This window comes from Tachypleus tridentatus, chromosome 4, assembly GCF_004210375.1.
Source record: "Tachypleus tridentatus isolate NWPU-2018 chromosome 4, ASM421037v1, whole genome shotgun sequence".
Lineage (NCBI taxonomy): Eukaryota > Metazoa > Arthropoda > Merostomata > Xiphosura > Limulidae > Tachypleus > Tachypleus tridentatus.
Window position 1 is genome coordinate 96,044,719 of NC_134828.1, and position 23,155 is coordinate 96,067,873.

General features: G+C 33.7%; 1 protein-coding gene across 3 annotated transcripts in view; it reads right to left on the reverse strand.

The window, feature by feature from the left end:
- The window catches only part of LOC143249724 (band 4.1-like protein 4), a 158,657-nt gene that overhangs the window by 87,113 nt on the left and 48,389 nt on the right, over nt 1–23,155 (reverse strand). For all 3 annotated transcript variants that reach the window (XM_076500040.1, XM_076500039.1, XM_076500038.1), the window contains 2 exons: nt 21,789–21,831; nt 8,690–8,768 (listed from right to left, as the gene is read on the reverse strand). In XM_076500040.1, the coding sequence (XP_076356155.1) occupies nt 8,690–8,768; nt 21,789–21,831 (122 nt within the window). The remainder of the gene's footprint in view (nt 1–8,689; nt 8,769–21,788; nt 21,832–23,155) is intronic.

The window sequence follows — 23,155 nt, forward strand, 5'->3', positions numbered from 1 at the left end:
CTACTCTTTTACCAACGAACAGTGGGATTAACTAAATCTGCTCGATATGACAACAGAGAAATAAAATATGCCAAGCTGATTAGAGTTTACCATCTGAAAATTCTTCCGAAAAAGACAGAAAAAATTAATTTTGAGATTTATTGCATACAACAATCGATCGTATACCCCTTTAGCTACCATGATAAATATTTAGTTCCCTTAAGCTTGTATTCTGACGAACACATACGTAATTTATATTGTGCCGATAGATGGCACTAAAATGAGGTTATGCATAGAATTATTTTTCCCTTGGTCAAGGTCCGTCCTTCACTGTAACGTAGAGTAGAAAGATAAACTGGTATGTAAAATAAAAACATGATAATCGTTATTAAACATCGTGGTTTGTTACATCGAAGAAAAAGAGGGATATTTTCTTGGTGACACGAGATCTACTTCATAGTACTCGATCATCGACATGAAAAATTTTAGTTCTTTGAAAGATTTGTAGGAAAGCATTTATATTTATTTATAATTCAAAATTATTATCAAAATGTTGCATCAATAACGTCGCTGCTGTATAGGTCAAATATTATATTGCAGGAAAGTAACTTCAGTGTTTTAGTTGAATTATGCTGCACATCTGTTTCTTTCTTCTTTAAAGGTAAGCGTGTTTAAAATATGAAATAACGTTTCGATAGAACTCATGATTGCAAAATCGCCATTAAGTTAGTTATATTTTATGTTCTTTAATTTATACTGATAGTGTATAAGGTTTCAAAATCATAACTAACCTTCACAGAAAGAAGTGTTTAGCAGTTTGACTCGGACTTGCTGTTAGGTTCGCTTTTCTAGAGGTTGTTTAAGATGAGCAAGGTCTTTGTTAACCGATAAACTTGTAATAAGAATGAACAGTTTTAAACTACTTATATAATCTGATTGTTTTTCATTTGTAAGTATTTATACAAACCTTCATCACCAGTGTTAAGCATGTTAATTTTAGTTGCTAATGTTATACAGAATGTTGATTTTAACGATGATAGAGAAGAAAAATAGCCGAAAAATATGTTACATTCCTAATCTCGCCACGTAGTCTAACAAAATTTATTTTTTCTTGTAAACCTTCAAAGTGTCGTATAAAAAAAAATTGGCCAGAGAACCGAAGGAAAAACAACAAATAACTAATTATTTGGCATACAACATTTCTGAATCAGTAACTGAGATAAGACCCTTAATCCTACTGCTCTGTCTTGTTAACCCCACCGGTATTTCGGGTAACAAGCCATTTTTTAAACCTTCAGTCAGTGAAGGGTGGTTCAACGTATGTTAAAGTTATTAAAATGTCACTACATAACTTATATTGTGATGGCAGATAGCAGCAAATCAGAAATTACTTTGAAGATAAACAAAACAAAGAAATCTTCATATATGACAATTTGAAATATTTGGAAGCTCTGTACATTCTGTATTTTCCAAGTGTAATTTGCATTCCAGTTTTCCTTTGTGAAGTGACTAAAGTGGAAACAAATAATAAGCAAACAAAATTCCTTTCCTGCATTAGAAGGAAAAATTAATATACAACATTTGTTTCTTACAACAGAAGAAATAAGAATATTACATAAAAATAATTTTCAAATATTTGGAAGAGCGTTGATTTTATAAAATCAAACATCTAATAACTCGTATGTAAACAAGAAGAGAATATAGCTATTTAAAAAAAATACAACAGCAAATTATCAAAATAATTTAATGAAACCCAATACAAAACAACTTGAATTATCAAATGTATTTTCGCACATTTCTGGTTTAACAGTGTTCTTGTCTTCGTTCAAAAATCTTCGTCAGCCTTTCAATGATAAGATGTGTATTGGCTACACGAAATAATAGTATATCTATATAGCGAAATATTTAAATTTTGAAAACGTTCAGAGCTGCTTTTGATAATTCCGCAAAACGTTTGTTAATGAAAAAAATAAACTTAGAACTGTCTGAAGCAGAAGCACCATCTTTTATTCAGTTTCAACAACTGCAAGCTCGCTGACAAGAAAACTGGACTGGTGATCAAAACATAATGTAACGCAATACTATGAGGGGTAATAATATACACTGGAAAAAAAAAAACTTAGCTCAGCAACGGGATAGGGTGTGAGACAAATGTAAAATAAGTAACAAGAATCCAGCTTTCCGTATCGTCTTACCTGAAATTTGTAATTCAGTAGATGAATTTAAGGTTTATACACTGGATTGTCAGTCTTTGGTATTGTAGATTCGCGTGTTTTAGAATTAAATTAACAATCCAATGACCTCAAAGAATCACATGCACACATGCACATATATATTAATAACAACTCTTTACTCGACTAACTTAGTCACAGCTATATTGGAAGCTTTACGAAGAAATACATAATTCAGTTTTTCACAACGGTGGCGCGGGTACATTTGAAAATTCGAAATTACCTGGTTTAGTTTGTTTTGGATTTTGCGCAAAGCTGCATAATGGACTAGCTCAAGTACCATCAGATACTGATCCGTCATGGTTTTCCCATTAGTTTGCATAATATTACTAAAGAATTATATTACTGAGAAGATAATGACCCCAAACACTCATCCAGCTTTTGCAGAAATTACTTGGGTGAGGAGAAATCTACTGGAGTCATTTCAAATGATGCAATGGCGCCTCATAAAGCCCGATCTCAACACAGTTAAGCAGATCTGGGATTGATAAATCAAAAAATTGACAAGTGAAAAGTTAGTTTCAAAGAAACTTTATGGGGAGTGTCTTAAAGATAGTTGGATTATACTCCCAAAGGGCCACTTGATTTTTCAAGATATTAAAACAATGCCTGAAAAATTGTATGCAGTTATTAAGGAGAAAGAGGGTCATAAAAAATATTAACTGGTAGCTAAAATAAAATACTTTCACTGAGTTTGAATATGAAGGTTAATAACACTTTGATGTTTCTCCCGTGATTTACCTTTCATTGCTTTTTGGAAATCTAATTTTTGACTTTGTCCTAATAATTTTGCTCAGCACTGTATACGTGTGTGAATATGACACACCAATAAGTTTATCATTATAAAGGGTTGTAGTAATCCATTGCATTATTAACACATAGGGAAGACTTTTTGCCATTATATCATAAAGCTACCCCAATATCTTCCGCCGCGGGGTCTCTAAATGCTTATGACAATACTGGTAATAACCAGTCTAAAGGTTCGTCATAGAGTTTGTGTAATGTCATTTGTTTTTTTTTTTTTTAATTTCGCGCAAAGCTACACAAGGACTATCTGTGCTAGCCGTCCCTAATTTAGTAGTATACGATTTAAGGAAAGACAGCTAGCTATCATCACTCGCCGCCAACCGTAATATAATAAAGTATCTATGGTTTAAAAAACGAGCATGTTTGGTGTGACGGGGATTCAAACCTGCAACCCTCAGATTGCGTGTCGAGCTTCCTAACCACCTGGCCATGCCGGTCCGGTAATGTTGAGTTTATTTTCAAATGAAAATAAAATACAGCATTTATTAATATGATGTAAACTTTATTTATTACAAAATTTTATTAAAAACCTTCTTTGTCTTGGATTACTGTGGCCATGGCGTTCTCGTCATTAATATACGCTGTCGGTTTAGGTGTAGTTACAAATAAAAAAAAAAAATGTAGGTTTTTTTGTAAACCAATGTATTTTTCTTCATTTTTATTATAGAACCCAGTCTCATATCTTACTCATTTGGTTGAATCATTGAGCCGTGGCTTAATGTAACGGTGATTTCCAAGAATATAAAGATACATTTTACGCGTTTGCATTTTATGTATGCTTAAAACTATTAATTACATTTGAAACCAGGAGAAATAGACTTCTTTAATGGGGAAAAATAATATTATATACTGACAATCCTTTCGAACAACAAATTAAATATTTAAAACTATAATTTTAATCTTGTCCCAAGAAAAAGGTAAGTCTGATTATTCCTCACCCATTCCATCATTCAAAGGCATACGCTAAATATCAGTAGTAAAAAGAGTTTAATTTTATTATTCCAGTTTTGCACAATGAATGGTATTATTTTATGAGCATGTATCAAACGGTTGAACAGAATGAAGCGATAATATTCAACATTACAGAACAGTGAGAAGAGCATTAACACATTTGTGCGTTAAATAAGTTAAAATTGTGTCAAATATGAGAACTGCAAAAAAATAAAATAATAAAATAGGACAAACAAACAAAAAATAACAGCGATAGAAGCAGCCAAGCTATGCTAGCGATATCCTGTCTCTCCAGTTATTTAACAAATCGCAGTTGAAAACCTGTATGAAAGCAGCAGTTGAGCAGATAAAAATATTTTTGAAAGGGCCTTCAAGCCAACTGTTAGTCACACATTCATTATCTGCAGCTAGTCTGGGGAATATTTCTACCGTAGAATTTTTAATAGTGAAGGATGGTAGGTAATATTTAGTGTTAAATATTTTTTAGGTGGTTTTATTTTTCTAATTTTCACTTTACTACCTCTCTTGAAAGGTTACTAGCTTCCAATAACTGGACAGTAGGAGTTGTGACGCTGTGGGTATATGCACTCAACTCTTAACCCTCAATTGAATATTCATGATTGCTGACTAGGTTTTCATTTGCGCTTAGATTTTATCTGATAGATGGGATATCCTCAAAGCTTTTGGTTGCTATTACAACAGGCAATCTCTATCATGACATTTAAATTGCAACAGGAATGTGAGAGTAATTTATATAAAAGTTTTGAAATTATATAGACAGCAGAAAATACGCAACAGCAAGGAAAACTAACTTTAATACCTCAACAGTTTTATTGTTTGTGTGAGGAATGATTTGTTTGTTTGTTTCAGAGCAAAGTCACATTGGACTGCCTACTATGTTCACCGCAGGGAACTGAGCCAGAAATTTAAACGTTGTACGCCCGTCATTTTATCGGGCATCTAAGGAGTTAAAATATGTCTTGGATTTTGATATATTTGCAGAAGTGGAATTTACGAAGCGACTGTAGACAATATCCACCTGATTTGACGACATGATGTGCACGAGTGTTTGTTTGTCTGTAGTTAAGCAAAGCTACACAACGATCTGTCTGTGCTCTGACCACAAGGGGTATCGAAATCCGGTTTCTAGTTGCATACCTGATCTAGACATAAAGCATAATTATTTTTTCTAATAAACACAAATAAAGTAAAGCCGTTTAATATACAAAAATAAAATAAAACTTCGTGCATTTAAAGTATTAAATTAATTCTAAAATCCAATACTGTATTTTTAAACGTGGGTCTTAATGCTCAGTGCTGGCATTAATGCAAGTAAATTAGCTTAAATGACGAAAAAGTACGTTCTAAAAGCAACAAGATGCAACACGTTTAGATGTGAACCATAACTTTCTATTAAAAATTGAAAAAAAACAAAAATAAAACAAATGGATAACTATTGTTCACAACTGCATTTTCATTATTCTCCGCAGGTGCGTAGATCCTGGGGATGGATGGGATACATCTCCCTTCATTTTAGATTGGGGGTATGGTGCATACAATTTCCCCTACAGTTTTGTCTGTTGAATTGTTTTATTGCATCACAGGCCTACAAATTGTGTATTTGCTCTTGCGATTCTCGTATTCTTACCAATCGAATTACATAATTAGGCCTAGATGTAGGCTTTTTTCAGTAGCCAAAATGTACATCTTTAATACAGGCGTGCTTCTATGCTTTTCAATCTAAGCGACAGTTCGTAAGTATCAGTCAGTAGGCCTAAGTATACATGCAAGTATCGTGACAACAAGATTACTCTGACAGCATGTTTACAGCTTTCAGGTTCACGTAAGCGAAGATTACCAATTTGCAAATTGAACAGTCCACATAAGTGGTTGCAAAAATAACACCCCCATCGGGTGTAAAAAATCTACACCCTGATTCTCTGTAATGTTAAAACACTGCAAAAGGTGTTTTAGTAATAAACATTAAAGTCTTACATTTTTAAATACGTAACACTGATAATGCTAGAGAAAAGTTATTAAAAAATAAAAAGCACAAATTATGCACGTAGGCGATATTCTGACAATTCGCAAAATAAACATTTATGTTGGGGCGAAACTTTATTTGAAACTAATAACCTAATCCCGTCATTGAGTATGCTCGTCCTTTCAGGCATGGAGACATGACCATATTATAGTCAACCTCACTACTTGCTGGTAAAAAGTAGCCCAAACGTTGGCGGTGGGTGGTGTTTACTAGCTTGCTTTCCTCTATCACTTCAATATTAAGGACAGCTATGCAAAAATTGCATTCGAGTAGCTTTACTTGATATTTAACAAATAAACAAACAAACAAATTATATATCGTAAATAACTTTTACATCGATTAACTAGACGCCATCTGGAATAGCTGATGATTTAAACTTTTAGTTTATTATCGTTTCATTTTCAGTAATAATAAAAAAAAAAAAAGAAATTCGCGAAAATAACTAACTCGAAAAAAAAAAATCTTGCATATAGTATTCGTAATTTTCCCTTACAACTATCTTTTATAAAAGTCGGCGAAATCAACTTCAGTCGAGATTTAGTTGGAAACCAAGTCCTTCAATGCAGTACAGAACAAACACCACATTCCGTTCGGGAAAACGACACTAGTTTATCTTATTTTGCACTTAGTTATAACGAGAGTAATTAATTATGAAGTATATAAAGGTAACAACTAAATCTGGAAGAACAACATAATTGAAAGAAACGGGAATAACAGGTTACAGTACATAAATTCAATAACATGTATTCTGTTTAAGGTCATCTTTTATGACCTCAACTACCCGATATTCTTCTACATTACAATTTCGAATGTGAATAAGGTCTGCTATGTTGTTAATTTTTGCATAATTAGTTTGTTGTTATCAGTGATGTCGAGAAACCCACTTGTTGAGAAATTTATATGCAAAAACGGCTCGTTTGGGTTGAGAAAATATTTTACATAGAAGAGCGAACAACGTTTCGACCTTCTATGTAAAATATTTTCTCAACCCAAACGAGCCGTTTTTTCATATAGTTTGTTGTTAAGCCTAATGCTATACCATATGTTATATTTGTTCAAACTATACGGTTTTAACGGTTAAGCGCTTTGGTTTCCCACCAGACCACCAGGAAGGTCTTTTATAAGTTAAAAATGAAAAATACTTTTTACTTCCGCGCCTACTGCTATCTGATTTTATCATTTTATGGGAATCTTGGGAGAATTTATTGTTTACTTCAATGAAATTAGTGATTAGAACGAAATATTCAATTGTTCCTTATAAAGATCAAGCTAGTGTCGTATATATAGTTTCTTTCAGTAAAATAAAACAAGACATATCACTTTATTGACGTTGTTGAAAAATAGCAAATCCAGCACTGCACCTTACATGAACTTTCATGTGTAGCAAGGGTTTAATAAAGCATTACTTTGTTGTGGTGTATTTAAAGATTTTGTTTGTTTTCTAAACAGAATACTACACATTCTTTGTTCTGCTCACCGCGGGCATGAAAACATGATTTAAGTGCTACTGGCGCTCAAATATCTTTTTACTGAAAAATATTATAATTAGAGATGATCTTGTGTTGTTGGGACAGTATGCATACAAATTATGTACAATGTACCAATAAGTATTTTCACAAAAGTCGTAGTAATCTAACGCGTGATGAAAACATAGGGTAGAATCTCTGGAGCCACACAAGAAGTTAGATCCGAATGCCGACCCCGACATCATTCCGCGTGGATCCTCTAAGGATGCATGACCAAGCAACAAAATGTTTAAAACGAAATATCGCTGGTTGTCAAAGTGGTTTTTTGTTTCTTTCGCACAAAGCTACTCGAAGGCTATCTGCGCTAGCCGTCCCTTATTTAGCAGTGTAAGACTAGAGGGAAGGCAGCTAGTCATCACCCTCCACCGCCAACTCTTGGGCTACTCTTTTACCAAAGAATAGTGAAATTGACCGTCACATTATAACGCCCCCACGGCTGAAAGCACAAGCATGTTTGATGCGACGAAGATTCGAACCCGCGACCCTCAAATTACAAGTCAAACGCCTTAACCCACCGGCCATGCCGGGCCTGTCAAATGAAAATACAGATAGTTTTCAATATTTTTTTTTATATACATAATAACCCATATACGATTTTCTAAAGTAAGAATTGTATCGCTCCCTGACACTGTTCCGTAGAAGTGTGGTTATTTCAAATATTTTTCAGACGACTAGCCTTTGAAACTACTTACTAAGTGTATTTTCTTTTAACACACTCTAAAGGATACGAAGCAAGCCAAAACATTTTGCCCAACTTCCCTCTGGTTAGCGGCAACTATTAGAACAATACAAATGCTTAAACGATTTTACGGTGGATGTCTGTATTTTATACACAAACTATATTCTCGTGAATGATTAGGCAAGATTTGAGAATTAAACATGATTTAAGTTTTTGTTCTTCCCATTTGACTTGACTTCCATCTAGTTTGGGTTATCCGATATTTTCGTAAGCCAAGAATTTTAACCCTTGGGTGGCTGACCCAGCCCATATCTAATATAAGACGAACATGATCGGTGATGGTATTCGAACTCACTGTCAAGCATCCTAACCACCAGGCGATGTCAGTCCTACTATAAGCTTATAACACCTCCCAAAATATTTCAATTCCATTATGAAATAGTACAGCAAAATGTAATATAATGTTACTTACCGTGTAATTTCTTCAGCCAGCTTGCAAGGGTCAGACGCGTAGAATTTAACATTAAAGGACAAGGTGCACGGCGAAGTTCCTGTCAAAGTACAAAAACATTCAGTCATGATAATATCTAAAACGAGTAACATTTTACTCTAGATTTCAATACGTATTTTCTCTCTGTCTAAAAGTGAAAAGAATGGAGATATGGACCATGATATTTTCATTATCTAATTTCGTAGTTTTATAGGTTCCAATAATTGCTGGCGAATTTTTGAAATTCGTTCTGACACCATCATAGATATGTAATTGTAATATATATAACCAATGGACGAAGATTGAAAATGAAATGTGTTGTTGTGGATAAACTCTACACCTGTAGAAATATAACTAATACACTATTAAAATGTCCAATAGCATATTTTCTTAAGATTTTTATCTTCTTAAATATTGACTAATTACACCAACAACACTTTCCCTCTTAATATTTTCTACAATATCAGAATTAATTTTTAATGACAATTTGATCCCTTAACCTGTGCAAATAAATGCATATTATTTACACTCAGTGATTTGAAGGGCAAAAATATCTTAATATAGTTCTTAACCATAACCACGACATTGGAAAATGCATATAAAAATCATATAAAAATTGGAGAGATCTTCCGAATGTGTGTACACATATTTTGAATGTAAGTATAGAATGTATGTACCTCACGTACAAGTGACAAACGTATAAATTTATTCTACATTCTTAAGTTCAGGAACACGTTCATATACCACTTTTGTTGAGGGACAATAGCTTATTCCAATGAAACTGAAATTATACAACTTATAAAATAATTCGAGGACATTGAATTTTATAGAAATTTCTTGATCACTAGTTGATGTTTAGAAACGAATCTATCTGAAGAAAATTTATCACAAACGTTTAGTTTGAAATTGAATCATGATACAAGCAAAACCCTCCTACGATCGCATTCTGTGGAAAATTCTGACAAGACTTTTTTTTTTTATTTAACGTACAGACAACTCTTATGACTGTTAAACACAGTAAAAACACCTCCTCTGCATCAAAGTCATGGTCCGGTTTAATGAACCACGAAACCTGTATTTCTGCTTCACCTAAATAAGCTTGAGATATGAATTGAACATAATGGAGAAATTAAATTGAAACATTCTAATGGAAATGGAACAGTGACAATACGCACTTGCAAAGAAATAAATTGGTCGTTTAGTGTCTAGTGAAGCTAATACGGCTGTAATTATAATCAACGTCTGAATAGAACAGCTAAATCAAATATAAAATAAATACATTACTGATAAGAGATAAAATTTAAGTGCCAACAACATGAAACAAAATCACTTTACTGCTCAATTTTTGATCATAACGTCAGTAAATAAACTGTATACATTAGCAATACTTTAACATGTCAGTGAAAACTCTTATATCATAACATAAAAAATATAATTACTTTGAATTAAGATCCAAAAAATGACAGAAATGCATAAAAATGTTGATATATACCATGTAAAGTAGTAAATAACAAATAAAAAATCCGATATTGACTTTGAACTGAGAATATATATCACTTAATCAAATACCCGAAAAAAATTCAAACTGAGTTATATATTACATTCAGTAGAAGGGAGTCAGCTGAAGGACACGATTAAAATATGCAAGGATTTAAAGTGACAAAAACTAGTTTTTTTCAAAAGACAGGAACAACTTTATGTTCCAGTCCTGGCGACAATAAATTTAACCTTTTATTAGATTCAAGCCTTCTTAAAATTACTTGCAAAATTTCCATTGCATTCATATATAACAAACTAGTTTAAATAATGACTTTCGTTTTGGTAGATATAAATCAAGAGATGGTTGCCACTGAAAACTAAAGTAAAATATAATTTGTTTGTTAAGGATATTCACGCGAAACTAAACAAGGATTATCAGCGTTAGCCATCCACATTTTTGAGCTCATAAATTAGGGAGAAGTGAGCTTTTCAATAGTAGCCCCCTTAAATATTGCGCTACTCTAATTAAATAATAGAATTTGACTCTTAATATTAAAATGCATCTTTGGCTACAAAGTCGGAGGAGAGATTTTACAACTTTTATATTTAATTTTCAATGTTTATGAGTGTTCGAGAACATCTTCGGTTCAAATGTTGCTTTCGTTTCTTTGTCACTCCTGTCTGATCCATTTCCACAAGTCCTCTCCCACCGCTAAAATCTGGTTTCGATGCTAGTAGTGGGCAGAGCACAGATAGTTCATTGTGTAGCTTTGTGCTTAATTTTAAACAGACCATTTCCATAAATGAAACAAGTTAAAATATGAATAGCGAAGTTAGTTAACGATGTCGATCATTTTTGTTATTTCACGCCTTCAATTATCTGCAAGAAACTGCACATCATTTCGTTATTTGTCGTTACGTCACCAGTCCGCTTCTGACACATTACAGTGGTAAGCTAACGTTTTTTCTCACTAATAAAGTTTCTTATAAAGATCAATCCTGCGACATGGCGTGGCAGAACTGAATACTGATCAGTGTTCAGATGGTCTTTGTATAAAATATCATTTTAGGATAAATAGATACATCGAACTACTGCTATCGCAATTCTTTCTAATCTAAAGAACAACATTATCAATGAAACAAGAATATTTATATTAAATGTAACTAAAAACAGCAATTGTTTAAAAAAAAGTGCGCCTCCCAAAAAAGAAGGAATATAATTTCTACTGAAAGACGCGAGATCAAAGTTTTACGTCTAAATTGCAAATATAATGATTACAGATTTTCTATGCAATCTGATGACAGTAAGAATTCAAAGGCCCGGCATGGCCAGGTGGGTTAAGGCATTCGACTCGTAAATTGAGGGTCGTGGGTTCGAATTCCCCTCGCACCAAACATGCTTGCCCTGTCAGCTGTGGGGACGTTATAATGTGACGATTAATCCCACTATTCGTTGTTAAAGGAGTAGCCCAAGAGATAGCGGTGGGTGGTGATGACTAGCTGTCTTCCCTCTAATCTTACACTACTAAATTAAGGACGGTTAGCGCGGATAGCTCTCGAATAGGTTTGCGCGAAATTAAAAAAAACAGAAATTCAAAATTTGTAGAGTATGCTTAGTTACTTCAAGAAATTACAGGGGGCGCCGTTTTGTTGTTGGTGTATAGCTGAACGTAGCAGCAGCACATTCGATTCCTTGTTGTAAGTACACATGCGCTAAAAAATTTGTAAAATTCTGAATGCTTAATCATAATAGTTTACATCGAATTTTATTTTTTCGTTGCAAACTTTAATATTCTGTTGCAATTAATATCTTTATTTGTCGTACCTTTTGTTTTTACAGCTGTGCTGTTTTTGGTAGATGCCACTTTTTTATTTGTTCTACATTAAGTAAAATTAACCACAAAAAAGCATACATTTTATACCCAGATATAGGTTGGAATAACAATAGCATAAAGCACCTACAAAATCTGGATATATCATAACTGCATGTAAGTTTCTTCGATAACTCTGAGTTCATATTCTTCAGTGGCACAGCGGTATTTCTGCGGACTTACAACACTATAAACCGGGTTTCGACACTTGGTGGGCAGAGCACTTTATGTAACTTTGCTCAAGTACAAATAACTTTTCATTCTCTCTCAATTTTTTTCAGTCAGTAGATATAATTTTCCTCTTATAGTTTTATATGGTGGATAAAGTGATATTATGAAATATTCTAGCTATATGCCAGAAATGAAGGCAGTCATGTGTCGTGAAGCGTTTTTATTTGTTTGAAGTCTGATGTAAAAAAAAATTCTGAGAGGCATGTGAAACGTTTTATACGATGGTTGTTTTGGGCTCGTAACTTTCGAATTTCAAGACCGATTGTTATGGAATAAAAAAACAGTCCTCTTTTAAGAATATCGTAATATGTGGTAGAAAATTTAGCTCGATCGACTTAACCAACGTTTTTGAAAGCAGGTGCAAAAATGTATGTGATTTTAGCTTAATTTGTGCCCATATATCTGAGAATACTTGAAATAATACAACCAAATTTGCTTTCCTGCCAGGAAAAATATATATATATATATATATATATACGCTAACGACATACAAAATTTGAAAGAAATCGATTGAAGAAGTTTTTCTTCACATTGGTGAGAAGAAGAAAACTAAGAATGTCAAGTTAAGTTCGTAAAACAGTAAGAGTTAAAGCATTTGCTTTGTAAAGTAAGGAGATCTGGAAGACCTATTGTACAAAATTAGGAAAGTTTGGACTAAAGGAAACTATCACATGGATGGTTGAAACAACATAGTTTTTGATTCATGTTAATAACACACTGGGTGTTGTGCGGTTTAATTTATTTTTTTTTGCCGCACGACACACTACCATAACTTTATATATATAGACAGGTGACATGTTTTTTTTTGTATTAACTCTCACTCCTTAATAAAACACTGTACTATCCCAAGATTTCTTTCATAAAACAGCGTGCTACTGTCTCAACTTTCGTTTCTTAATAAAACATTTATTATTGTTTGTTTATTTTTGAATTTCGCGAAAAGCTATACGAGGGCGAGGGCTAACATGCTAGCCATTTCTAATTTAGCAGTAAGACTAGAGGGAAGACAGCTAGTCATCACCACCCACCGCCAACTCTTGGGCTACTCTTTTTTACCAACGAATAGTGGGATTGACCGTAACATTATAACGACTGAAAAGGCAATCATGTTTGTGTGATGATGATTCGAACCCGCGCCCCTTACGTTACAAGTCGAACGCCCTAACCACCTGACCATGGCAGGCCGTATGTTATTCTGAACGTGTATTTTTTAATAAAATTTGTGCTGTGTTTGAATGTTATTCCTCAATTAAAAAACAAAGTTGTATCATTCTAAAACTGTATTTTAAGTGCTTTTCAAGATGACGTAACCATTCGAAAGAATGTACATTCATTATTCTTCTATATTATACCAAACAACAAAATAAATAAAAACAACTGTGTATTAATTTTGTTACGCTAAACACACTATAACGGTTAAGACTGAATTGAAGTTTTGTTTTAGCGTGGTAAACCAATACACATTTGCTCTTGAATATTTAAATTATTCAATTATTAACGTACACGTTGCATCATTCTAGGATTTGTTTTCTTTGACTATATTCTCTACAATAGTTTTAACTTAGCTGCACTATATTACCTGAATGCGTTTCTACACTGTATGTCAGTTCTGTGTATTGGAAGTAACCGAGAAATGTGGTTTAAGCATAATATGATTAGCGGTCCATCTCAAATAGACACTTCAAAGTTCGTAAGAATTCTGCTTGGTTTGAAGGAACACGAATAACATTTGCAGCATATATAAACGTTTCATCAATAATTCTGTACGTGAAATCTGATGTTTAGCCCTTGGAAACTTAATATTCATTTGGAAGATATTTACAAGAATATTTATCAGTAGAATATTTTTTCCACAGCAGGATTCTCTTAGTTGGATAATGATGTTACTCTATTACCAACAAAATATTGGTGTTTTATTGAAGTTCTATAATTGATGACTGCCATTATACCTATGTTATTAAGAGTAGAGAGTTGTGGAAAGACTTAGAGTGCTGAACAAGTGTTATTGTCTACAGATACCAGTTACCCTTTAAGTGTGGATGTGTAAGTGAGATGCAGTTAAAGATAAACATGTGTTAACAGTCTGTAAGCGAAATCGGCAAACAAGCTGGTGCTATAAAAAAAAATTCATTCAAGAATTTTAATCTGACAGCTGACGAATGAGATTAATCATTGGAATGATTGTACAATATAATGAATACTGATACATTATAATACATGTATAGAAATATAATGTTTACTACACGAATTAGAAAACAAACTTAACAAGACCTAGATATACAATCTGGTCCGGGAGGGATCATCTAATTTTTATAGTCTTCTATCATGTTTTGAAGTTTATCAAACTCTAAAGCAGAAGATTATACGGGGCTAATTAGTAGATTTCTCCACATCATAGCTTACGTTTTAGATCACAACTTTGTAACAAATGCATACAAAACCAAAATGAGAGGATTGGTTGTTTGATTTCACATAAGCTACTCGACGTTCACCTGCACTAGCTCCTCCTAATTTTGAAGTGATAAACGCTAGTCAACACCACTTACTGCCAACCATTGGGCTGCTCTTTTACAAATGAAAAGTTGATTTACAGCACATTATAACGCCCTCAAGGCTGAAGAGGCGAACATGTTCGGTGACAAGTCAGTTCCTGCGACCCACAGATTACGGACTGAATGCCCTATTCGCCAGGCCATATCAAGCCCCTAAAGGAATGGCATTAACTTTTACTTTATAAACATTTCAACTTAAAGTATATTCAAGTTGATTGGACCTACCACCACCTGGTGGTTAGAGAGCTCGACTTGCAACCTGTGGGTCGAGTGTTCGATTTCCCATCGCCGAACATGCTCACTCTTTCAGCCGTGGTTACGTTATAGTGTGATGGCTGATCTAATTGTACGTTGGTTAGACACTAGACCAAGAGTTGACGGTAGGTGGTGTTGGTTAGCTACCTTACTTTTAGTCCATTACTGCTAAATTAGGAACGGCTAGCAAATCAAATCAAGTAAGTGAGAAATTCAGCCCTATGAGGAATGACTGATAAATTTATAAATATGATAATATACCTTTGATTTTAGGACAGAACTTAGAATTTAGTTTTTATTTCTGAAGTTGACATTAATTACAACAGTAAGGTGTAAACACCAATAGGAAAGTTAAATATATTTATATGAATACCAAACACTCTGGTTTATTGATGGTGCACTTGAATAAGCCTGAAAAACATAAGGTGAAGGATCTTGTTGCAAAACAAACTTACTTTCAAATGATCAGGTGTTCCCTGTAATGAAAGTAAAAATAACTGAAAATTTCCTTTTTCTCCATAATAAAAGTGACTTGTTATTAACTAAATACTTTCAGACAAGAAACACCGTATTTGATTACTAGAAAGAGCCCCCCCCCCCTGTAACAAAAAATGAATAACATAAAAATTTAAATTACTTCGGCACAGCTTTCATCAGTAGGCTGTTCGATTATAAAACCTCAACTATGTACATGAAGCAACTATATTCTCCGTAATAAAGCCCCGTCACTCCAAACATGCTCACCCTTTCAGCCGTGGGAGCGTTATAAAGTTACAGTCAATCCCACTGTTTGTTGGTAAAAAGAGTAGCTCAAGAGTTAGCGGTGGATAATGATGGCTAGCTGCTTTCCCTCTAGTTTTATACTGCTAAATTAGGGACGGCTAGCAGAGATAGCCCTCGTGTATTTTTGCGCAAAATTCATAACGAACCAAACTAAATCGTAATAAAAAATTACATTACACGTTTATGAAACTCTTAAAAATTACTTTATATTTGTACAAAAACAAATGATTTTATTACACGAAAAGAAGTGACTTGCGTGAATAACAAATGAGAAGTTATTTATTAGCAAGGATAGGCTGCAATCTCTGGAATATATATTTTTGTAGTTTTGGCTAAAGTTTCATTGTCTCAATTATTTTTTATTAATTTCAGTAATTAAGTTTAAGTGACCTATTTTCGAGAGCTATAAAGCACAATTTGTGATTTAATTGAGGGTAAATAACGAGAGCCGAATGAAATGACAAAGACTTAAATTTCTCCTTTGTCTTAAATTTTTTCAGCATTGTTTTTCTACATTGTGGAAATGATTTAAATATTTAAATGTGTTGGAAAACAGTTATGTTCTAAAATCCGTTGGAAATAACAGATTGGTAAGTTTAGTATATAAAACTTTATTTTAAGCTGTTGAAAAATATCATAAAAGGTTTTGTTGTAAAATATTTTGAAACTGCAAACCATTTTAATGTTATTAGCTTAAAATAATTTATCTGTAATAACCGGTTAAAATCAGTAGCTTGTTGATTTATTACCTTACCTTCCTAAATTTTAATAAATATTTTATTCATACCACGATGAGGTATTCAAATGTGGATAATATTAAGAAGCAAACCACGCCTTTGGAAGATATTATCATATTTTCTAGAACACGGAAAGGTCTGGTTTCATGAAGAGCACAACGCACTAATATATGCTAATATCAAAAACTTCTACTAGTGTTGATATTGGGCGGGTCTCGAAGAAAACCACGTTCCATCGCCCGGGTTACACGTTTTGAATTGTAATAAGTTAATGAACTTGATGTTGTAAATTATAGACTATTACAATTATTTTACTGATTTATTGTTTTTATATTTGAGTTTTTGGCCAAATGCACAAATTTCATACCAGCCAATTCCAGTGATGGCTGTCCTTATATGAAACTGTCATCATCTGATGTAGTAATGGCGAAAAGAATAGTTGTTTGGTTGATAACTGGTTGTTATATATATTATTATTAATATTTTGTAGTTTCAACACCCGTAACTCCCAGATAATAATTTTGAATTGCCATAAACCTATTTTTGTTTCCACATCTATGTACAATTTCAGTGGCATGTACTTCGTTATATACTGGCGTAGCAAGTCTATCTTAAAGAGCTTTCTTTTTTATATGCTGATGTTTTATTGTTATTAACAATTTATCGTGATTCTCTAGGTTTCTATTTGTTTGTTCCTCTATCGTAAGGACTTGGGTTGTTGTTTTAAATTAAGCACAAAGCTACAAAATGGGCTATCTGTGCTCAGCCCCCCACGGGTATCGAAACCCGGTTTTTAGCGTTGTAAGTCCGCAGACATACCGCTGAGCCACTGGGGGGCACGGACTGTTGTTTTCTGTTGCCCTGCTTGGTCAACAACTAATTGAACTTATTAAGAGAACTTTTTTAACTTTAAAATTTTTCAATTTTAAAAATAGTAACTAATTAAACAATATAACTTAATCGGTTCTCAGATGACAGAGGAATGCCTTATTTTGTTTATACAGTTTTATAGCTAACATGTAGTGATTCGGCCTTCCGGTATTTTGGTAATTTTATGAGCGCAGGAGACATTTAATCATGTTTATTTTGATATAATTTGCAGAAAAACATAAACCATTTATGGTAAATGAATTTCAAGCGTTAATTTTTGAGGACTTGTTACTTCTCGTACAGTTTGTCTTGGTCTCACGGTGAAATATTTACAACATGATATTCATGGTTTAGTTCGTTTTGAATTCCGCGCAGAGCTACACGAGGGATAACTGCGCTAGCCGTCCCTAATTTAATAGTGTAAGACTAGAGGGAAGGCAACTAGTCATCATCACTCACCGCCAACTCGTGGGCTACTCTTTTACCAACGAATAGTGGATTGACTGATACATTATAACGCCCCCACGGCTGAAAGGGCGAGCATGTTTGGTGTGATGGGGATTCGAACTCGTGACCCTCGGATTACGAGTCGAGTGTCTTAACCATCTGGTCATACCGGGCCTGATATTCATGAGTGTTGGTGTTTTGGAAAGTGGGAGACGCAAGTTGTCTCTCACTCTTTCCAAGAAGGCTTGGCACCCTTTGGTCTTGTAAATAGGTTGCAACTACTGGAACCTTAAGAACTGTCAAAATCTCTTGTAGAGACATGAAAGTCATTTTTAGCTAGTTTAAAAACGTTGATCATATGCGATTTTAAACCTAAGTAAATGTTAAATATAACCGAGATTACGCTTTGCAAATGTGAATAAGACCGTGGTAGTGATTTTATTGTGTGGGCTGCATTCTGCGAGTTGGGCGTAAGACGTTCGTGTTAACCACCTGTGGGGGTTCCACCGTTTATTATACCTAGATAGTTCAGGTACCCTGGTGAATGCTTTTTAATCAACAGACAAATGCACTGTTCCGGAGAAATGCTTTTCCATGCTACACTGAACATACTGTCGATAAAGTTTCTAAAATAACGACATTGTTGCCTTAGAATAACAACTCGCACGAGACACTTAATGCATAACTTGTCTCTCACAATATACCAGAAATCCTACTAACCAAAATAATTTTATCCTAAACGAAGGTAAACCTAACTTACTGACATAAAAACCATACTCATTTAAATTTGTTTTGAAATACATGATAATTATTGCCTTAAGATGCTTATCACTCTTTAAGCATGGAAGGGCGAGTCAGATGCAGTTAAAAGATATGCACACGTTAACAATATACAAGGGAAGGTGGTATACTAGCTGATGCTTTATAGCTTAATATAAGAACCTTAATATTCCAGCTGACAGATTAGGTCACATTGTATAAACATTGAAAAGACTGTCAAATTACTGATGTGTACACAACATGTATACACACGTAACATGTGTACTAAATTAATTAATAAAACTGAAACCTTATTTTGATCTTTTTAGCAATATAGGCAAACATGTTAATTTACATACTATAAAGTAAGATCTGAATAAAAAAACAACAAAATATAACGTAAGATTGCCATATAAAGATACAGTTACTAATGTAATGTTGAAAGTTAAACCAATTTTTGTGTGACATTCAAATACTGCCGTAAGATATGTTAGGAAACACTTTTGTCCTTGTAAAGAGCAGAGGCTTCCTATTTAGAGTTACAAGTTGGTGAAGCATGGTTATTATTTGAATGTTGTAAGACGGAAAAACAGCAACCAAAAACTTTTATGCTGTGATTTTCAACTTTTGTCCAAGTTCGGAAAAAACAGTAACAAAATTTGTTTAAGTAGTTATTAGGTCGATAGTTGGAATTCTGCCTAGGACAACTTTGAATATAAATTTTAAAGAATTAGTGCCAGGCAAGTGCTTACTGCAAGGTTACTAGATTCCTGAGAGTGAACACTGTAGGAACTTGACTTTGAAAGCTGGTCGATGTTACTTGAACTTATTCAAACAGTTTGATTTGTTTTGAAGTTCGTACAAATTTCGTTCCTAATTTAGTAGTGTAAGACTAGAAGGGAGTCAGCTAGTCATCACCACCCATTGCTAACTCTTGGGCTACTCTTTTAATAACGAATAACTCCGCCACGGCTAAAAGGGCGAGCATGTTTGGTGTGACTGGGATTCAAACCCGTGGCCCTCAGATTATGAGTCGAGTGCCTTAACCACCTGACCATGCCGGGCCTATGTTTAAACGGTTTAACGACTGTTCAAAGTAATATGAAGTGAACATATAATAAAAAGAGATCCTAAAAGCAGGGAACGAAGTAAAAAGGTTAAGGACACACGTTGAAAGTCTTGTGAGCATTAAAATATTATGTTGAGTGAGTAACTAACGTAAATGACTGAGAACTAAGAACTGTAATAAGTTAGTTATGCTAGACGAATTTAATTCATTTGATAATTAACTTTAATATAATTTGATTTTAGACTCTTTTATGTGCATATACTTCTGCCTAAAGTCAGCAGAAAAATAATTACCCTCATTCCTCTAGGTGTTTCTTTGCGATGTTTTTTATTGACTTGTTGATATTAAGCTCTCCAGTTGACTCTCAGGCCACTTTTTTATATTGTTTAGGTCAATGTTTCTATTCACCGGTATTTAAGTTCTTTGTGTAGAATTGGGAGGGTCGGGTACAATACTGATCTCTTCCTCCTTAGGCCAATGAGTGTGCAAAGCTACACTAGAGCTATCTGCGCTAGCCGTCTCCAATTAGAGAGAAAGCAGATATTCATCACCACCGTGGGGAATTGAACCAACGACCATCACATTACGAGTCGAGTGTCCTAAAGAACTGGCCATGCCAGGCCCGACAGTCAACAGAAATTACAAAACTGGAAGACAAAGTCTACAAGAACTTCAGCTTATAAGGCCTCAGGTTTTTCCATTGAGCCACCGCTGGGTGAGAGAGGGGGATTAGCTGTATCGCAAGCACATCTTAAGTTTGTAAAGCAGAACCGTTGATAAATGTACAAATTACTTTTTAAAAAAATAATACAAAACGCTATCATGGTTTCTAAAAGAGTTTGTAAATGAAATTACCACAAGAGAAGTTAGAAACTAGCCAGTCGACTAGCGAATTAAACTTATCTTGTTGAAGGGGGAACAGCTTTATTTATTTTAGATGTACTCACACAGAAATCTAAATACATTTTATCTGAATGCCACCAATGATAATTTAAAAGTAATTAAAACAGATATAAAAATGTATTATGATCTTCAATAAGAATTTAATCTGTGTACGTTGAATGTATGACAAAAAATATTCAGATACCAGTACATGATTATTAGAACACAAAATACGAATAAAATACTAAATAAATACATAAGTTGACGGAGGAAGAATTATGGAGTTCAGTATGATATTAAATACAAAATTAAAATATTTCCAGTTGTTTGTTTAGGATTTCACGTAAAGCGACTCAAAGAGTCGTTAATTTTGAGTTAACAGACTAGAGGTAAGGCAACAGTACCCACAGATACAAAGTGCAGAGCGCCTTAGGGCTACTTTTTTACCAACGAATAGTGGGATTTACCGTCACATTATATCGTCCCCACGGCTGAAAGGGCGAGCATGTTTGGTGTAACGAAGATTCGAATCCGCGTCCCTCGGATAACGAGTCGAGTGTCCTAACCACGTGGCCAGGCCGGGCCCCTAAACTATTGGATCTACAGACAGGTACTGCAAACCGTTATGTAACATCTAGCCCGTAACCACACTGACCGTTGAAAGTATTTCAGGCTGTACATATGACAGTATTTGAACACTTTCAAATGTCATTCTTAACATAGATGTACGCATTTCGGTGACATATCAAAAACATCCGGAACGATTAATTGGTATCGGTTTCTTTTTAAAAGCACATTTAATTTCTATTACTCTTGATAACAAATTTTTACACAATAAATATATGCTCATTTTTCTCTTCCAGTGTAAGCTGCAAATGTAAACTTACTAATTTCTGAATAGAACGAAAAGATTTATATTTGCTAAATCACCAACAAGAAAATGGGAGATTTTCTGTGCTCATAACATAATTTAGGGGCTAACATGTTTTATTCATTGTTTTCTTTATACACGTGTATTATGCTACTTTGCAGAAAGAAAAAGCAGTAAGATAAATATATAAAGCTGAAAAAGCTCTTCATAATTCAATATTCCTGTTTAGAGGTTACTCATAAAACTCATAATAATGTCAATCGAAATTAGCTTACCCTTCAACTGTTTCACCACTTTCTTGGTTGGTTCTAGCCAATGCTGTAAAAATATATACATACATTATTAATACAAATTACTACATATGCCTTGAAAACTCAAGGACACATAATTACATATATTTATTTGTGATTATAAGCTGTCTACAACGCATATACGTGTTTAAAGCATAATGCCAAATAAATATTTTATATCTGAAGTGTATGAAACGTATACTATACGAATCAAATAAAGCCTTTGATAATTCCGTGTATAAAACAGAAAAAAACACATCAGCTACAGGTGTTTAGAGTTCGTAAAAACGACCAAAAACTACAGTTATCGATTCACTTAGAGTTAAGATGAACAGATATGTTTTTCCTTCTATACACCATATGTGTTTGTTTAGCGTAAGCAGTTAATAAGGTTTAATTACATAGCTGTAAGATGAAAGGCTCGTTCAAAAACAGCTAAACTATTTGGAAGAAGAATTTATTGTCATAATTATCTTCACCTGTAGATAACAAGGACAATCCGTTTCGATATGTTAAATATTTGTGAGAGGTTGCTATTCAGCCTCTGGCACTTACACTGAGTTAATAAGCAGTACTATGTCCTTTGATGAAGGCCAAACGTGCCTGTAATTTTAAACTAATTTTGCAAGGTTTGTCAAGCATAGTGCTTCTCTCATATGAAAGAAAATTTTATAAAATATATTTTGATCGGGGTTATAAATATCTGTTCCTTTATTATCGAGAACTTATGGGATACCGTCGATCTGTTGGAATTCAATAACATTCCATGACAATTTTCCCATAATGTATGTAGATAAGCCTTTACAAAGAGACGTGTAAGTATGTATGAGTTACCAGTGTGCATTTGTGACTGTTATGTATTCCATAAAGGAAAATTTTGAATAAAAATGTAACTGTTTGCTTCTGACAGACTAATGTATTTTGTTTTTTGTTTTTAATCTCGCATTACTTCATATTTAGCACTATTTAAGCTGAATTTACCTACGAGTAAGTACCGCCATTAACCGAATAGGCCGTCGCAACTTAACTTTAAAATATTAAATTGTTATGGCGAGTTTTAATTAATTATAGGAGTTTCCAAACGTAATTTATAAATTATCATCTGATTTAAAGAAAAACTCCAGATTTCATTGATATTTTTCCAAACAATTCTATATCATTAACAGAAAACATTAACGAAGACATTAGCCATTTTCGGAAAGAGTGTAGCACATTCGTTATTACTAATTATCTGAAATCTATACAACATGGTTTACGTTAGGTAGCGCCAATGACAAGTTGGCCTACAATAACTTGTAGTTGTTATTCTGAAATAAACATAAAAAATAAAGCAACTAAACATGTGAAAAGAT